At 43.9% G+C, this 18891-nt stretch overlaps 1 protein-coding gene across 1 annotated transcript in view; it reads right to left on the bottom strand.

Moving 5' to 3' along the window:
- LOC139368865 (PRP6 pre-mRNA processing factor 6 homolog (S. cerevisiae)) overlaps positions 1-18252 on the bottom strand; it is a 28846-nt gene extending 10594 nt beyond the window's left edge. The window contains exons 1-15 of the mRNA XM_071108306.1: positions 17866-18252; positions 16957-17119; positions 16746-16864; positions 16550-16628; positions 16190-16366; positions 10343-10480; positions 9922-10016; positions 9668-9824; positions 9122-9284; positions 5118-5236; positions 4743-4961; positions 3569-3691; positions 3307-3428; positions 2470-2608; positions 2205-2324 (exon numbers count right to left, since the gene is read on the bottom strand). Coding sequence (XP_070964407.1) covers positions 2205-2324; positions 2470-2608; positions 3307-3428; positions 3569-3691; positions 4743-4961; positions 5118-5236; positions 9122-9284; positions 9668-9824; positions 9922-10016; positions 10343-10480; positions 16190-16366; positions 16550-16628; positions 16746-16864; positions 16957-17119; positions 17866-18155 — 2223 coding nt within the window. The 5' untranslated portion in view covers positions 18156-18252. The remainder of the gene's footprint in view (positions 1-2204; positions 2325-2469; positions 2609-3306; positions 3429-3568; positions 3692-4742; positions 4962-5117; positions 5237-9121; positions 9285-9667; positions 9825-9921; positions 10017-10342; positions 10481-16189; positions 16367-16549; positions 16629-16745; positions 16865-16956; positions 17120-17865) is intronic.
- Positions 18253-18891: the final 639 nt, after the last annotated feature.

Here is an 18891-nt window from a genome sequence, read left to right as displayed (position 1 = left end):
GAGAGAAATTACATAGTGGTGGGTCCAATAGAACAGGAGAGAAATGGCATAGTGGTGGGTCCAATAGAACAGGAGAGAAATGGCATAGAGGTGGGTTCAATAGAACAGGAGAGAAATGGCATAGTGGTGGGTCCAATAGAACAGGAGAGAAATGGCATAGTGGTGGGTCTAATAGAACAGGAGAGAAATGGCATAGTGGTGGGTTCAATAGAACAGGAGAGAAATGGCATAGTGGTGGGTTCAATAGAACAGGAGAGAAATGGCATAGTGGTGGGTTCAATAGAACAGGAGAGAAATGGCATAGTGATGGGTCTAATAGAACAGGAGAGAAATGGCATAGTGGTGGGTCCAATAGAACAGGAGAGAAATGGCATAGTGGTAGGTCCAATAGAACAGGAGAGAAATTACATAGTGGTGGGTTCAATAGAACAGGAGAGAAATGGCATAGTGGTAGGTCCAATAGAACAGGAGAGAAATTACATTGTGGTAGGTCCAATAGAACAGGAGAGAAATTACAGAGGCGGGTCCAATAGAACAGGAGAGAAATGGCATAGTGGTAGGTCCAATAGAACAGGAGAGAAATGGCATAGTGGTGGGTCTAATAGAACAGGAGAGAAATTACATAGTGGTGGGTCCAATAGAACAGGAGAGAAATGGCATAGTGGTGGGTCTAATAGAACAGGAGAGAAATTACATAGTGGTAGGTCCAATAGAACAGGAGAGAAATGGCATAGTGGTGGGTCCAATAGAACAGGAGAGAAATGGCATAGTGGTGGGTCTAATAGAACAGGAGAGAAATTACATAGTGGTGGGTCCAATAGAACAGGAGAGAAATGGCATAGTGGTGGGTCTAATAGAACAGGAGAGAAATGACATAGTGGTGGGTCCAATAGAACAGGAGATAAATGACATAGTGGTGGGTTCAATAGAACAGGAGAGAAATGGCATAGTGGTAGGTCCAATAGAACAGGAGATAAATGACATAGTGGTGGGTTCAATAGAACAGGAGAGAAATGGCATAGTGGTGGGTCCAATAGAACAGGAGATAAATGACATAGTGGTGGGTCCAATAGAACAGGAGAGAAATTACATAGTGGTGGGTCTAATAGAACAGGAGAGAAATGACATAGTGGTGGGTCCAATAGAACAGGAGAGAAATGACAGTGGTGGGTCCAATAGAACAGGAGATAAATGACATAGTGGTGGGTTCAATAGAACAGGAGATAAATGACATAGTGGTGGGTCCAATAGAACAGGAGATAAATGACATAGTGGTGGGTTCAATAGAACAGGAGATAAATGACATAGTGGTGGGTCCAATAGAACAGGAGATAAATGACAGTGGTGGGTTCAATAGAACAGGAGATAAATGACATAGTGGTGGGTCCAATAGAACAGGAGAGAAATGGCATAGTGGTGGGTCCAATAGAACAGGAGATAAATGACATAGTGGTGGGTCCAATAGAACAGGAGATAAATGACATAGTGGTGGGTTCAATAGAACAGGAGATACATGACATAGTGGTGGGTCTAATAAAGAAGTAAATGGAAATACATTTTCCAAATTATAAAATCATTGAAAATACTTCACCAGAAAGCATGACTTGGCCAGAGGAATCGAGGATCATTAGTTTCTTTATTTGTTTACTGTTGATCGTTTCAAATCACATGCTCATAGATCTATGTCTATTTGGGAAGTCTACAGTGCACATGGCAATAGGCCTAGCTGATTAGTGAGCTGCAGCTGTCAGTGAAAAACATCTAAGCATAGAAAGTAAAAAGTTATTATTGAAACGAAACTGCTCCATGAAAATGCCCATAATGATAATCTTACCTGGCACCAAATGGTTTAACAAGCGATTGCATTTAGAATTGTTGCGAAGTGCATATTTTCCTCCATCAGGAGAAATCCCACTTAAAATAGGCTCTGTATGCTGGGCGTGTATGACAGTTGTGTGGGATGAATAAGATACATAATGACTAACGAAAATAGGCCAATTTCATCCCACCACATTATGCACATTAACCTATATACCGATAAGCTTGACGGTCAAATGTATTTCCATCAACTAATAAAAAGCATTATTTTGCTATGGGATTTTTTTGGGCCGACAAAAGTTTTATTAGCTTTTCATTTCGATGTATTGGCCGAAAGCAGGCAATTGCCGGTTAACGGAAACCCTGACACACCACCCCACACTCACCCTGGCAGTAGGAGCACTGCTGCGGGCCTTGGCCAGTAGTCGACGTGCTCTCTCATATTCATTATTCTCAGACTCCAACTTCACAGCAGCCAGCCAGATCTCCTCACTGTTAGGGTTAGCCTGGACACAGACAGATAGGAGGAAGGGTGTTTTACTTCCACCAAATGTTGGTTTACTTTGCTGTGTACTCTGTTGTTTTAAAGAAAGATACTGTTGGAATAAGCATGTTTACTCCGGCTAGCAAGCTCCATTGCTCCTTTCTCACCTGGAAGGCCAGAGCCAGGATGCTGCGGGCAGCAGGCACGTCCTCAGCCAGCCACTTAGACTTGGCCCCCATCAGCCATAGCACCTCAGCCTTGGGACAGTGAGCCACTGCCCTCTGCAGCAGCGCCTCCAGAGACTCCCTGGGGGGGAGGGGGGGTGGATAGTGGACAGTGAGAAGTAAAAGGGTGCATCGTGGAGAGATAGAAAGGGGGTCAGATGAGAAGAAAATGAGGGAGTGAGAGAGAGACGTGGGTAAAGACAGAGGGAGGAGAAAGGAAAGAGAGATTGAATAAGTAATGGTGAGAAAGTGTGAGGACAGGCAGGCTTTGAAACAGTGATTGATAATAACTAACCGTATGAGTTTGGTTAGCTAAACTAGCAAGTCTGTTTGTTACCAAGGCAACTATTGTCGCTATCTAGTAAACGTGCTAGCTACTTCAGTGGATGTTAAACACATTTCTCCCTGCAAATGAACACATTTCTAGCAGTAAATTTGTTAAATTACTGCCATGGTATAAATCGGATAATCAACTTGGGGCTCTATGCGTTCTCTGGAAAATATTGCAACTCTGTGGAAGGTTAGTTCCACTTCGCTAATGCATTGTGGAACACACCTTCCACATCCCTCATTATTTTTCAGAGAACGCATAGCCCCTCGTTGATTCCTTATATAAATAATTACTATTTTACATACACTAAATGAATGAAAAGCAACTAATGAAATTGATTGGCTTCTATTGAATCATTTGCCAATGACAACGTGCCATAGTGATGATATCTACTTTGATACAATTACAATCAATAGGTACAGGCATTTAATTCAACTTTCAACACACACCTAGTGCCGTGGTTCTTCTCGAAGTAGGCTGCACGGAGCCACACACTCTTCTTGCTAGGGAACATCTGCAGGGCGTGGGCATAGATGGCACGGGCACACTCCAGAGCCCCATGGGACACACACTGAAATAAAAAATAATTACAGATAATGTATCAAACTAAGGACATGCCATATGTGTCTAATATAAACTGAGTATCTCGATAACAGATCCAGGGGGATCGCGATAGAGGATAAGGAATGGGTGAAAGGTCGTCATGCTTACACTCTCTGCATCCTCCATCCAGGTGTGTTTACAGTCCTCCTCCTCGATGCCGATGCCAATAACCGCCCGGATCACCGCCTGGCACGTTGCCACGCTGCCAGCTTTATCACATTCCTCTGCATCCTGGAGACAAGGGGGGAGAGGCAGAAAGAATAGGTTGAGCGAGGAGAGGACAGAGAGGGGTACGGACAGGAGGGAAAATGAAAAGACGAGGGAGGGAAGAGAAGAAGAATCGTGAGAAAAGTTTGAAAGGGAGAGGGGGAGTTGAAAGGAAGGACAGGAGGGAGAGGGAGGAGAGAGCGAGAGAGAACCACAGGCAAGCCAGTGGAATGCTGGAGCAACTACAGAGTGAATTATGTGAAAACATGTCCCCACATCCTCTAAAAAAACACAACCTGGGATCCTCAACCATTTATAGACGGATTTATGGGCGGCCAGGGCTTCAAACTGTACTGGGGAAAAACATGACATGATCTCTTTCTTTTGAGTTGAATCAATCCAGTGTTTGATCTGGCTCTGTAGTGCCAAACCCATATGCTTAATATTACCCCTGTGTACTCCAATATACCTCACATGCCTGTTCCAGAGAACTGTTGATGGACCACTTCACTTTAGAGCCAAGAAAACAGTAAAAACAAGGGGAAAGAAAACAAAGAAAGAAATCCGGCAGATAATTGCAATCCAAAGCTTGGTTGCACAACAATAAGTGTAAGTTGAACAGAGGTGAAATGCACAGAGGTCAGAAAGACATCAGTCACCTACCTGCAGGAAGTGACACACACACACACTGTGCAAAGTGTTTGAGTGCTCCACTTGTTTTGTGCTGCAGTGATTAAATAACATGGACGACAGAGTTGTTCCAAATGACTCTGGCACGCCAGCACCTCTGAAGAGAGGAAGTGACTATAGTATCCTTTTACAGAGGAGTCAAGGGCAACACCGGCATGATTTGAGTAAAGGGTGAAGGGACTTTTCAACATCACACGTTTTCCAAATGCTGGGGTGAAGCGGAAGGCTTTTGGATCATGGATGCAGGAGACTGTTGTTTATTCAGTGGGTCACATGAAAATAACAGGAGCTGGAAGTGGCTCACATCACTTTGTGCTTTGCAGCACAGTGGTGTTTCCTGCTCTAAACTCTCACCTCTCTCTCACACACACTTTCTCCCTCTCACCTGTATCCACTGTTCTCTGTTGATCTCGACCCCATTGGCCCCGAGTGATGTGATGGCTCTGTCAACTATCTTCTCCACCATTTGCGTATTCCCGTTGGCCTCCTCCAGCTTGGCGGCGGTGATCCAGATGTGTCGGTCCGTAGGGATGTTCTCACGGGCCTTGTTCAGGACACGCCTGGCATTCTCATAGGTCTCCAACCGTGCCAGTGCCAGCCACAACTACACAGGTAGAGGCAGCAGGAAGGTGAGGGAAGGGGGTGTAAAAAAAATTAAAAGTAGATATTTTGGGATGAGCAGTCAGGGTCAGAATGCAGAAGATAGAGTTGTATGAGACTGGGTCCTTATGAGAACATTGCACAATATCAATGTGTGTACCTCCACGCTAGTGGGACAGCACTCCACAGCTCTGCTCAGCATGATCCTGGCATCCTCTGGCTCCTCCAGTTCTACAGCAGTTTTCCACAGACGAACTGACTTAGACACATTCTCCAGCGCTGTGGGACACACAGAAAGAGGAGTTACACCTGGGGTTCCCAAACTTTTTTGGCCCGTGCCGAATTATATAAAAGACTGATCGTTTGTTCGTTCGACATGGTGGGATCTTTTTGTCTGTAAAATGAATTATGCGTATGGAAGTCAAATTGGGAGTCATGGGATGACATGGTGCATTAGGTCCTCCCACTGCAACCCAGGAAACTTCACGAGGTGGTGAAAGCCCACAGTATGACCAGACTAGGCACAAAGGCCATTTAACGCAACAGTTTTTGTGACAAAACGATCAGTAGAGTTGAAAATGCGATAGATTGAACACATTGAACATTCAATTTTTATTTGGTACATGAAAACGTAAGTGAAAAAGTTCATTTTGTGGATTGTCATAACGTGACGTTTATCTGCAACATGTCTGTTTTGGTGGTGGGAAAATACATATTTTCTTTAATGCAGATTTTTTAAAGATTCGCATGAAAATTTGTTGCCAGTTGGATGGAAACCTAACTACAGATTATGTTCTTCCCACGTCATTTTCAAATCCGGCGATCCCACATGGGATTTCTGTTAAGTTACAGCCTTCATTTTTTCAACAAACTGTCATTTTTGTAGTTACTTAGGTAAATACCTGTAGTGAACGTGTGCAAAACATTAGGAGATGAAGCAGATTGAGTTCTTCATTTGGTCTGTCACGATTTTACATTAGGAACCACCTTAGTTCCCCAGAACGGTTGAGCTAATCACGTGTTTCTTTGTTAATAGCACAACGGGAGAAAGAGTCCAGGTGTGTATTTGGTTTCACTTGCTAGTTAGCGAAGTGGCTGACTTAATAAGGAGATGGGGCATCATATAATGTTAGCTTTCTGCCGTGATTGAGAAGTCAAAGCACTTTGGATGAATTATCTGTACAGATGTCACTGCTGCCATCTCCATTTCCTTGTGTTTTTTTTCTTCTCTCCGTTGTCGGCTCCTGAGGCTTCTCCGAGCGACTCCACACCTGCTGCTCCAGAGCCAGAGCTCTTCTTCCTCCAGACAAGTCTGTCAAAACGGCTTTCTCTAATTAACATTCACTTACAAATGTCCAAACTCACTAAATTACATTCAGTAGCTACAACCTATATTTGAATAACTTTATGAGCTGGATTGCCTGTCTTCGCAATTAGTTTATTTTCATTTGTGCTCTTTAGCATATTTAGCTAGCAGCCACTATACGCCATTACCTGTGCTAATTTTGTTAGCATTCTGGTAATAGACAACCAATAGTTTTTTTGTTGCATTTTTAGTGCCCCCTTGTGTACGAAGATGGTAATAACGTAAATCCCAACGACGTGACAATATGAAAATCTGGATATTGTCCAACCCTAAAACACAAAAATATCTGCAAAAAACATTTCATAATGTAATCAGGGCAATTATTTTAATATCAACACATTGCCCCAATCTTCTAGGTACACTGTGATGGATAAATAGAGAAGGTTTTTATTTTCTTTCTATTGTGAAATACACAGGGGCAGATATGTAGGGGCTGAAGACTTTCAAAGGAAGCAAAACATCCAGTCTCTCAAAGAAGTATGCTGCTGGGAACAGCACTGTGTGTGTAATGGAGCAGTGCTCCCACCATGACAGAGTGTAAATAGAGGGTGTGTCATGGCTAGAAGTGTCAATTGGGATAGGAAACAAGGTTCAAGGTTGGGTTCAAATGGAGTGATGGCCTGTTGAACTTTTTATTTCCCTCTTCTCTCAGTCTTTCCTTTCATCACTAGTCCAAGCTCAATAGTCTCAATAGCAGACACGTAAGCCTTGTTCACACTGCAGGCCTTAATGATTATTCCTATTTAAATACTGACTGTCCAATAGAGCCAGGCCGATATGGGATTTTTGGATCCAATTCCAATTTTAGAGTGGAAATCTTCACCGATAACTGATATACAGTGCATTTGGAAAGTATTCAGACCCCTTGACCTTTTCCACTTTGTTACGTTACAGCCTCATTCTAAAATATATTACATAAAACTGTTTCCTCAATCTACACACAATACCCCATAAAGACAAGGTGAACACAGATTTGTTTTACATTTTTTAGCAAATTTATAAAACATTTAAAAAACAGAAATGCCTTATTTACGTAAGTATTCAGACCCTTTGTTACAAAACTCAAAATTGAGCTCAGGTGCATCCTGTTTCCATTGATCATCCTTGAGACGTTTCTACAACTTGACTGGAGTCCACCTGTGGTAAATTCAATTTATCGGACATGATTTGGAAAGGCACACACTCGTCAGTGCATAACAGAGCCATGAGGTGGAAGGAATTTACCGTAGAGCTCCGAGACAGGATTGTGTCGAGGCACAGATCTGGGGAAGGGTACCCAAAGATTTCTGCAGCATTGAAGGTCCCTAAGAACACAGTGGCCTCCATCATTCTTAAATGGAAGAAGTTTGGAACCACCAAGACTCTTCCTAGAGCTGGCCGCTCAGCTAAACTGACCAATCGAGGTCGTATTGCCGCATTGTATCATGTATTTGGATATTTCTGTTAGGGAACACTACCCGGTGAAGTGTGCAATAACTAAATTCGCCCTTGCACTCCTAAAGAATGCAATTTTTTAAAACTTTGGCAGTCTACAAACTTAGTCTACTCTCTTCATAACAGATTCTAGTTTTGGAAACAGAAAACTGTATTGAGATCAAATGTTTAATCGATGAGAAAATTAGCAGAATGTTGCCAAAAATCCATCTTCTCCTACTGCCAGCCACTGGGTTCCCTCTCATCACCATATTTGGTAGTGCGTGGAAACGCCTACCGGATGCTTCACATTTATACATCCAGTGAAATATCTTGCTCATTGTTCCATCTGTGGTTGGGGTTTAGCGTAGGGACATCCCAAGGATCCCTGATAGCATCATCCCTCAGAGGACATTTTCAAGTCCTCTCACACAGCTAGTTAGCTGGACAGCTTGCACTTATCACAGAAATGGCGATTGGCGAAATGTGAATAAGGACCAGTCCCTACCAAGTGACATGTTTTTTGGTGTCTCTGAAAACATTTGAATGGTGGAGCTTGAGGAATACCCTTAATAAAGAGCAAAAATAACACAACAGATTTCACTGGCTTTACTAAAAAGCTATAACATTACCACAACTTTGAACTTCTTAGCACAGCACTTACTTTACATTTGGGCATTGCATCCATTGTTTGTCACGACATGACACTTTACGTAAATGGCCTGTGCGCATTTTATTGAGCTGGCAAGCGTCTATCCACTCAGCACTCACGGTAGAAGCAGTGAGACGAAGAGTTAGTTCACTCTCCTCTCTGACTGGTGTGGATGCGTTGGCCCGGTGGTCGTGTCCAGTCTTAGTGTAGCACGCCAAGGCAAAATAGGCTTATAGCCATGGGGGACAAATAACGAAATGTACAAAAAGTCAAATTCTATCAAGATCGGCTTTTATGACGAGCGTTATCTTTGCATCTTATATTGGTCCATTTCAATGGATTTAACAACGGTACGAAATATCGGCCAATAATATTGGTGAACCGATAAATCGCTCGGGCTCTACTGTCCAAAGAACAGGTTACAAGTGAACAAATGGGGTGTGTGTGTGTTCAGGCAGAAGTCATCTGCTGACAATACCACACTAGTTATCATAGTAATGACTTGTGTGGCAAAGTGGTGTAGACAGATAACTTCCTATCATTCAAAAGTTAGGTGACAACAATGCCAATACCATTGGCTGTTCAGACTCCAAGAAAAATGACAGATTCGAATTGGATATGCAAAACAACTTGATTGAGTCACTTCAAACTGTCAATGTGAACAAGGCTTTTACAGGTCTCAACAAGAACTGGTTTGTACCATTGTAGCTTTGACAGGGCACAAACATCTCACCCTTCCTGAGGACGCGTTTCTTGGCCCTGACGTCAGTCTCCAGCTCGGCTGCTCTGATGTAGATACGGACAGACCCGGGGAGGTGACGCACCGCCTGGGCCACCACTGCCTTGGCTGTGTCCCCTGGCTGCAGCCTGGCGGCCTCCAGCCACACATCCTCACTCTGGGGACAAAACACACCCATTCATCTCACACACATTGCCTGGGCCACCACTGCCTTGGCTGAGTCACCAGTCTGTAGACTAGCAGTCACATCCATCAATCATTATCACCAATGAGGTGAAGTTTTTGAGCACTATCATTAGTCTGCAGTAATGTGCAAATTACAGCCAGAGGCACCTCTAGACTAGACCTATCTATCATCTAATACAGGGTAATTAGGCCAGCCCATTTTTTTACGTCTGGAAATCTAACCAGGCCAGCACTGGTGGAGAAATTGAATGCCTCATTTAAAACCTAAAAAGTTAGCACACAAATACAAAGATAAGCATCATGGGAAGCAAGAAGTGCACTTTGAAAAGATACTTTACAGTTTGTGTACGTTACCTTGGGACACATCTCAGTGCCCTTCATGATGAGGTTCCGGGCCACCTGTAGTTTCCCTGTCACCTCCTCTAGCCTGGCCGAAGCAATCCAGGCGGGGGGGTGGTGGGGGTTTGTCTCCCTCACTGACTTCAGCAGCAGACGGGCCTTCTTAATGTCACTGCACATTCACAAGAAGACAGTCAACAATACAGACAAAGATATAGATCAGCAACAAATGTGTGTTCGTAGCGAAGTTTATTCTCTGGGCCACTCACCTGATGTCTCCTCCATGTGTGGGGATCATAGAGTTTAGGTCAGTGAGATAACCTTTAGGGTCCACCACTGTCTGTCCACTCACAGAGTCAGACACCTGAGAGGAGAGAGATGGAGATCAGCACAGATATACAAAACAGGAAGTTATACTGGGGATCACATGCTTACCATCTGTCCAGTCTCTTCCATAACATATAGTGAGCTCAAAAACTAATTGGGACAGACAATTTTTTGTTGTTGTTTTGGCTCTGTACTCCAGCACATTAGATTTGAAATGATACAATGAATATGAGGTTTGTGCAGACTGTCAGCTTTCATTTCAGGGTATTTTCATCCATATTGGGTGAACCGTTTAGGAATTACAGCACTTTATGTACATAGTTATGGGGCGCCAGGTAGCCTAGTGGTAAAGTGATGCATTACCTGGCTGAGCCTCATGTCCATCAGTGTGTTCCTGGCCTGGCCGATTTTCCTCATGTCCAGCTCTCCTGTCCCAGGGGTCATCAGGCCAGGGGTCATCCCCCCAGGGTACGGGCTTTCCAGACCACCGGGGAGGTTCAACTGGAGACGGAACCAACACAACAAATAAGAGTCTGGATGAGAACCAGCAGCCTAGAAATACATTTTGGCATGGGTAGGATTAGGTCTGTGGCAGTCATGACATTTTGTCAGCTGGTTATTGTCATGCAGAAGACTGCCGGTCTCAAGGTAACTGACCTTTAATTAACAAACAAGTTTCGCATCTCCAGGCCTCCATGCGCGCCTTTGGAACCTCTACATGTAAAATAGTCTAATAATTCTATTTAATATACACTGGGTTACAAGTAAGGAATTACAAAAGACGATAACTAATCTGTTACTTTACCAGCAAAATAAATATTGTAATCAGATTACAGATACTTTAGAAAAAACAGATGATTATTTTGAGGATTACTTTTAAATTCTGAAAATAAGTTTGTGGGGAAAAAAATCTTTGACACTTCTGTTTTCTCAATGACATTCAAATCAGCATTGAAAAAAGGATCAAGTTTAAATTTGTTCCACCTGAGCGAGTCTGACCACAAGTCAAAGACCACTATGATGACACAACAAATGTGTTTTATGGATCATGGGAAAAGAGCAGGAATAGGTTTTTGTAGGCTACAGTCCAAGCTGTCTTCCAACGGTGCGACTGCTGTCAGCATCCAAAGATTATACAACTTGAATAAACACGGCGATACGGATATCACCTATTATTGATATCTTCATAGGGCATAGATCTTTTTTTCACCTTTATTTAACCAGGTAGGCCAGTTGAGAACAAGTTCTCATTTACAGCTGCGACCTGGCCAAGGTAAGCAGAGCGTCATAAACAACAACACATGGGATTAACAAATTACACATGGTTACACATGGGATTAACAAACGTAGTCAATAACACAATAGAAAAATGTATATACAGTGTGTGCAAATGTAGTAAGATTGGGGACGTAAGGCAATAAAATGGCCATAGTGGCAAAATAATTACATTTTAGCATTAACACTGGAGTGAAAGATGTGCAAGTAGAGATACTGGGGTGCAAAAGAGCAAAAAAAAATAACAATATGGTGATGAGGTAGTTGGGTGGGCTATTTACAGATGGGCTATTTACAGGTGCAGTGATCAGTAAGCTGCTCTGACAGCTGATACTTAAAGTTAGTGAGGGAGATAAGTCTCCAGCGATTTTTGCAATTCGTTCCAGTCATTGGCAGCAGAGAACTGGAAGGAAAGGCGGCCAAAGGAGTTGGCTTTGGGGATGACCAGTGAAATAAACCTGCTGGAGCAAGTGCTACGGGTGGGTGTTGCTATGGTGACGAGTAAGCTGAGAAGGCGGGGCTTTACCTAGCAAAGACTTATAGATGACCTGGAGCCAGTGGGTTTGGAGATAGATATGAAGCGAGGGCCAGTCACAGTGGTGGGTAGTATATGGGGCTTTGGCATCAAAACGGATGACACTGTGATAGACTACATCCAATTTGCTGAGTAGAGTGTTGGAGGCTATTTTGTAAATGACATCGCCAAAGTCAAGGATCGGCAGGATAATCAGTTTTACGAGGGTGTTTAGCAGCATGAGTGAAAGAGGCTTTGTTGCAAAATAGGAAGCCGATTCTAGATTTAATTTTGGATTGGAGATGCTTAATGTGAGTCTGGAAGGAGAGTTTGCAGTCTAACCAGACACCTAGGTATTTGTAGTTGTCCACATATTCTAAGTCAACCGTCCAGAGTTGTGAAGCTAGTCGGGCAGGTGCAGGCAGTGACTGGTTGAAAAGCATGCATTTAGTTTTACTAGCATTTAAGAGTAGTTGGAGGCCATGGAAATGTTCATAAATTACCTGCAGGGTCAAATAATAATAATCACAGTAGTTGTCGAGGGTGCAACAAGTCAGCACCTCGGGAGTAAATGTCAGTTGGCTTTTCATAGCCGATCATTAAGAGTATCTCTACCGCTCCCGCTGTCTCTAGAGAGTTGAAAACAGCAGGTCTGGGACAGGTAGCACGTCCGGTGAACAGATCAGGGTTCCATAGCCGCAGGCAGAACAGTTGAAACTGGAGCAGCAGCACGACCAGGTAGACTGGGGACAGCAAGGTGTCATCAGGCCAGGTAGTCCTGAGGCATGGTCCTAGGGCTCAGGTCCTACTGTTCGGCCCGCCTTTTCCTGTAGTCCACGATCAGCTCCTTTGTCTTGCTCACATTGACAGAGAGATTGTGGTCCTGGCACCACACTGCCGGTTCTCTGACCTCCTCCCTATAGGCCGTCTCATCGTTGTCGGTGATCAGGCCTACCACTGCTGTGTCATCAGCAAACTTAATGATGGTGTTGGAGTCATGTTTGGCCACACAGTCGTGGGTAAACAGGGAAAACAAGAGGGGACTAAGTATACACCCCTGAGTGGCCAAAGTGTTAAGGATCAGCGTGGCAGATGTGTTGTTGCCTACACTTACCACCTGGGGGCAGCCCGCCAGGAAGTCCAGGATCCAGTTGCAGAGGGTGGTGTTTAGTCCCAGAGTCCTTAGCTTAGTGATGAGCATTGTGGGCACTATGGTGTTGAACGCTGAGCTGTAGTCAATGAACAGCATTCTCACATAGGTGTTCCTATTGTCCAGGTGAGAAAGGGCAGTGTGGAGTGCGATTGAGTCATCTGTGGATCTGTTGGGGCGATATGGAAATTGAAGTGGGTCTAGGGTGTCCGGGAGGATGCTGTTGATGTGAGCCACGACCAGCGTTTCAAAACACTTCATGTCTACCAACTTGAGTGCCACTGGACGGTAATCATTTAGACAGGTTACATTCACTTCCGCGCATACTTTGAGTACACGTCCTGTTAATCCGTCTGGTCCAGCGGCTTTGTGAATGTTGACCTCTTTAAAGGTTTTGTTCACATCGGTTATCACACAGTCATCCAGAACAGCTGGTGCTCTCGTGCATGCTTTAGTGTTGCTTGTCTCGAAGCGAGCATAAGATTTGCCCTTTAAACAGTGGCATATTATCAAGATATCGGTGTCCCCAACAAAAAGGTAAACAATAGGCCTATAACAAATGCAGCATATGGCATTTCTTTCCCACGTGTAAATAGCACTTTTCAGTAGTGCTCAAAGCATGCCATTCCATGAGCACAGGATTTATTTTTCAACTTGAATCAATGTGCCCAATCCGTCCTCCATGACAACAAAATCATAAACAACAGAGTAGGGCTGGCTAATAAGTCCTTAGTTTTGGGGTCATGCGCAGGTAAAACAATTTGGCTAATCTATACTGCCAGTCAGTCCAATAAATGTTGTACCCCTTGATCTTCAAGAATAGGACTTGGAAATATGGAATTCTGATAGACTTTTGTTTTTACTGTAAAGATATAATTTAATAGTATTATTATATGTAGAAGAAGTGATAGGTTAGAAGAAGACTACATAACCAACCCATAAAGTAAAATTAAACATCCATATATGGCCAGCTATGTAAACTTTAACATTGATTTATCCTGCAATAGATGACGTTCAATTGGTAACATACATTTTTGACTTCTTCTAATGTCTCTTAGGGGGAAAGTAATCTCAAGGTAACAGAATGTAATCACATTACATTACTGAGTTTGGGTAATCCAAAAGTCACTTTACAGATTACAATTTTAGACAACTACTAAATGTTACGGATTACATTTAGAAAGTAACCTACCCAACCCTGAATATACACCCTCACAATAAACCATTATTTATTTTAGTCCGGTCTAAAGAAACATGATATGAAGAAAATGTATTTCAGAAGAACAGAATATGAGTTGGCTTGCTGTATGTTAGTTATATGGCTATGCTCCATGTCATAGGCTGTAGGCTTGTTCATTTAGCTGGCAAGATATCCTTAAAAATCCTGTGCCATTATTTTATAGTAAGTGTAAAAGTGATCATTTGAAACAGGTCATATATGCTAGATTTAGTTATTTGTCAACCTTAGTTGTGAATGATACAAACCTTAGAATGTCTTAGAAATCAGAAAATATATGGGCTGCGTGGTGGGACTATAGGCTAATGATGATTTGAGAAAGTAGCAAAAAAAAGATTTGCGCTCTGTTCCTTGCCTCAGGCTGCACAGCTGTTCTCTCATCAAGTGATCACATTTTCACCCGTCAGACAATTCTAAATGAATATCATGTCTTCGATTTAGAATGTCCCATTATCAAAAGGACAGTAGAAAAGACATGTCATCTGTATGTACTGGTGTGAATGGAGGCAGCATGCTTTCCCGCCAGTCCGTTTTGTAGGCGACTTGGGTTAGCGGAGCATGTGCTTAGAAATAAACATCATTTTCACTCCATTTATTTCACTCCACGCATCAACCACTGTTTGAGGAGCACGCTCTTGCTGCCCGACGGGATTTTCCGCCCAAACTCTGTATGCCACGGGCCCTTCAACCTTGATCCTGCAGCTACCCAGTGCTTAATTTGGAAAACCAAGTGAAATCCGTTCGGGAACATCGATAGTAACATGTTTTCACAACTAAACAAATTTCACTAAACTGTTGACAGCCCGTCTGCGCGCTTGAGAAAGGAATAAAGGAGAGAGGAGATGGAAACGCATGGTGGTGAGATATGCTGTATAGCTAAAGGTAATGCTACTAGGCTAATCAAAATCAAATACAAATTCACTAATTGTAGGCCAACTGTAAGTCGCCCTGCACAATCAATGAACCAGCAGCATCGACTAGGGCTATACGTTCTCTCCCAGACTCATGGATAGACATTTTGGGCCATAAGGTAACCAGTTCATCCAGTAAGCATAATAATACAGTCCACACTCACAGACTAGACCAAATACATTTTAAATCAGTTATGTTTGATGTTTTTTCCCCATGCATAATATGTATTGTATAAGGGCACGATCATTTTAATGTCGTTTTTTTTTGGGGGGGGGGGCTTGGACTCATAAGACCATGCATAAGCTCTAATAGTATGGGTGTTTTGAATTAATCATCACCGTAGAAAGCATTTACATTGATGTCAGAGTGGTTAGAGGGACAAGAGGCCTGAGTACCAGGCCATTAGGACCTGATGGAGGGACAAGAGCCCTGAGTACCAGGCCATTAGGACCTGATGGAGGTACAATAGAGCCATGACTACCAGGCCATTAGGGCCTGATGGAGGGACAAGAGCCCTGAGTACCAGGCCATTAGGACCTGATGGAGGTACAATAGAGCCATGAGTACCAGGCCATTAGGACCTGATGGAGGGACAAGAGCCCTAAGTACCAGGCCATTAGGACCTGATGGAGGGACAATAGAGCCATGAGTACCAGACCATTAGGACCTGATGGAGGGACAATAGAGCCATGAGTACCAGGCCATTAGAACCTGATGGAGAGACAATAGAGCCATGAGTATCAGGCCGTTAGGACCTGTTGGAGGGACAATAGAGCCCTGAGACCCAGGCCATCAGGACTAGATGATCGTTAGCAAGTTGAGTACTCTCGAAGTATGTCCAGTGCATAAGAGGAGATTACCGCGACTCAACAGTCACATGGAATTTTACTGCGGTCATGACTCATGACTGCCGGTGTAGCGGTAATACAGTCACCCCAACAGCCCTAGGTAGGATTTGGAGAATGTTTCAGTGGCAGAAGTTGACTCCTACAGGCACATAATGAAACTGCAACATGTGACAAAACAGAGAGTGTAGTATGAGAGTATGGCAATGCATGACCCGTAGAAGTTAGTGAGTATGCTTGAGTGTGTGTCTGCTTCTGTGCATGTAACGTTACTAACCCCCTGCAGTGGGTCCACAGTGGTGTGCTTGTCTCCTGTGGTCAGGTGTTTGGAGAAGAAGCTGTCTGGTACAGGGGTGAGTTTCTCATAGCGCGGGTTCCTCTGGCGCTTGTTCCTGGCATCGCCAACCTCCGGGATACTCAGCCACTCCTCATCTGACATTCCTGACAGCTTCCTCTACACACAGAGACCAAGAGCCAGAGAAATGGAGAGAGAATGAAGAGTAGAATAGACATATTGCTTTCAGTGTCATTATCCATTAAGAGATGGAAATTGTGTCTTTGGCAGATTTAAAGGTAGAACTGCTCAGAGACAGTACAGGAGACTTGACTCTGTTGCCATGAGAACACAGTGACCAACCTTGAGGTCAGAGAACTGCTGCTGGATCTTGGGGCGCTCCATACGGTACTTCTCTATCTCATCCTTCTCCCTCAGCTCCCTGGGGACCACACAGGACAGACTGGGTTAACACAACAGAGCAGTAACACACACACACACACACACCCTCAGGAGCAGTAACCCACACTAATAAACACATGGAATTATCTTCCCTCACCTCCTCTCCTTGCGTCGTTCGTCCATCCTCTTGTCCAGAGCTGCGTAGATGGCATCTGCCTCCTCGTCGTCTTTCTCATAGGGTCCACTGGAGAACAGACTGCCAGCATAGCCGTTAAACTGAGACAAAGTGGACAGAGGTAGGTGTTACAATATGTTGTGAGATGAGCTTTGCCTGAACTTGTTCTTGGGTGTCATGTGTAAACAAGCACCTCATCATAGTTGGTGTCATTCAGATCCTCTTCGTCGTCTTCCTGGTTCTTCTTCATCTTGTCCCCCACCGTCCTCTGCCCCGGGGGAGCATGGCGGTCATCCACCGGGTCGTTGGCATCTCGAGCGGGTCCGATATCAGAACGGGTGGTGAAACCTGTGGCTCTGGAGACAGAAGAGGTGGAGTTAGATGGAGAGATTCAACAACAGACTAGAACATTATTCTTCAATCTAGCCAGCAGATCCAACCCGCTTGCTTACAGCTGCACTAGGGTCAGACAGGCTTCCTGTGTAGATTATTACACAGCAGAGCAGGCGCGAGAGATGGCTTGGAAAACATACCTCAATCCAGGGATGAGAAATGTGGTGTTCTTCAAATTGTCCCATTATCCCAACTGTTACACCAAGAAGATTAAACGACTGCTAAAAAACTAAGTTGTTGTAACAGTTAAATTGGGATAATGGGGCAATTCGGAGTATAACTCATTTCTCATCCCTGTATCGAGATACATATTCCGAGCCATATCTCGGGTTGGCTCAGCGGTGTCTTAATCTACACAGGAAGTCTGTCTAACTCTAGTGCAGTTGTTAGCAAGCTGGTCAGATCTGCTGGCTATCTTCAATCCTGCTCCTGGAGACCACAGCCTCTAGTTTTTGTTTCAGTCTGGTTCTGGAGTGTTTACATAAGTAGATAGCGAGCCAAACATTGCATTGGTACACAAGTAGTTACTAACGTTACTTAATAACAAGAAATAAGGAATTTTAGACGTATTGCATCCTAACACTATTAGCAAGATTTAGGTACAAATACTTGGATTGACAGCAAAATTCAAGATTGTTTTCCAGTCAAAGGTGGCTTAGTTACTGTAGCTAGCTATGTGGCTAAGCTAACTAACATCATGCCTGCTTACCCTCTGCCGAGTCCAGGCACATAGCCTAGCGGCGCGGCCATCCCAAGGAAGGGCTTTTTCTTCTTGCCCATGAGCGGGGAGGACATGGGCATTGGCGGGGGCTCGGCATTACGCCCGCCACCCCGGCCACCTCCAGAGCCTCTACCAGAATTCTGCCCGCCGCCCCCAAAGCCTCTACCATCATTCTGCCCGCGGCCACCGGAGCCTCGACCGAAATTCTGTCCACCGCCCCTAGAGCCTCTACCATCATTTTGATTTCTGTTGTTATAGTTTCCATCTCTGCCAGCCATCGTGGCTAGTTATACCGACAACGCGGTTCACTCACTAAGGTATAATAAGATCGGGTTCACTTCCGGAATAATCTTCTTCGTATGAGCTTCCGGCAGACTGGAACTTTTGGAAATAATAACATACGCACTTCCTTTTACAATCATGGCATTGGTCTGCAACAGCGCCCCCTGTGGCGCTCCACAACTACTACTGCCATGCTCTACCAGCAGAGTGCAGCAGACTACAGGAAAATGTGCAGGCTAGGAGAATAGCCAACTTTAGGCCCATTGCACATATCCCAGACATGGCAACTGGAATTTGGAGTCTAAATGGTTTATTAAGTCTACCTGTAACTATAGGGAATAAATATGCATTGGTTTCGGGTCATGTATTTGATCAGCATATAGTTGAGTGAATCTGCTAGCCCTCATCAACAGAAGCTCATTAGGCTACCTCAGCCTGGTTTGACAGCCAGGTCATTTTGAGTCTGCATTTCACCATTATTGACATAATGAAAGTCGACACTGTCCTATTTCTTGAGAGAACCAATTTAAAAACACAGCTGATTGGCCGACACATTTTAAAAAGTGTTTTAAAATTAATTGGCATACATTTTGACAGCGATGCATTATCTAATATATATCAAACCAGTCTAACATGGACACTAAAGCCTTCTTGGGCGGTCCATTGTCAATCACAGGATGGGCTCACTGCGATAAATGTAATTACAACCTAATATGAAGTTTCTGTGCTGTC

Source organism: Oncorhynchus clarkii, chromosome 16 (genome assembly GCF_045791955.1).
Source record: "Oncorhynchus clarkii lewisi isolate Uvic-CL-2024 chromosome 16, UVic_Ocla_1.0, whole genome shotgun sequence".
In the NCBI taxonomy this organism is placed as follows: domain Eukaryota; kingdom Metazoa; phylum Chordata; class Actinopteri; order Salmoniformes; family Salmonidae; genus Oncorhynchus; species Oncorhynchus clarkii.
The sequence above is the reverse complement of the archived record's forward strand: the minus strand, read 5'-3'. Positions and strand labels throughout refer to the sequence as shown.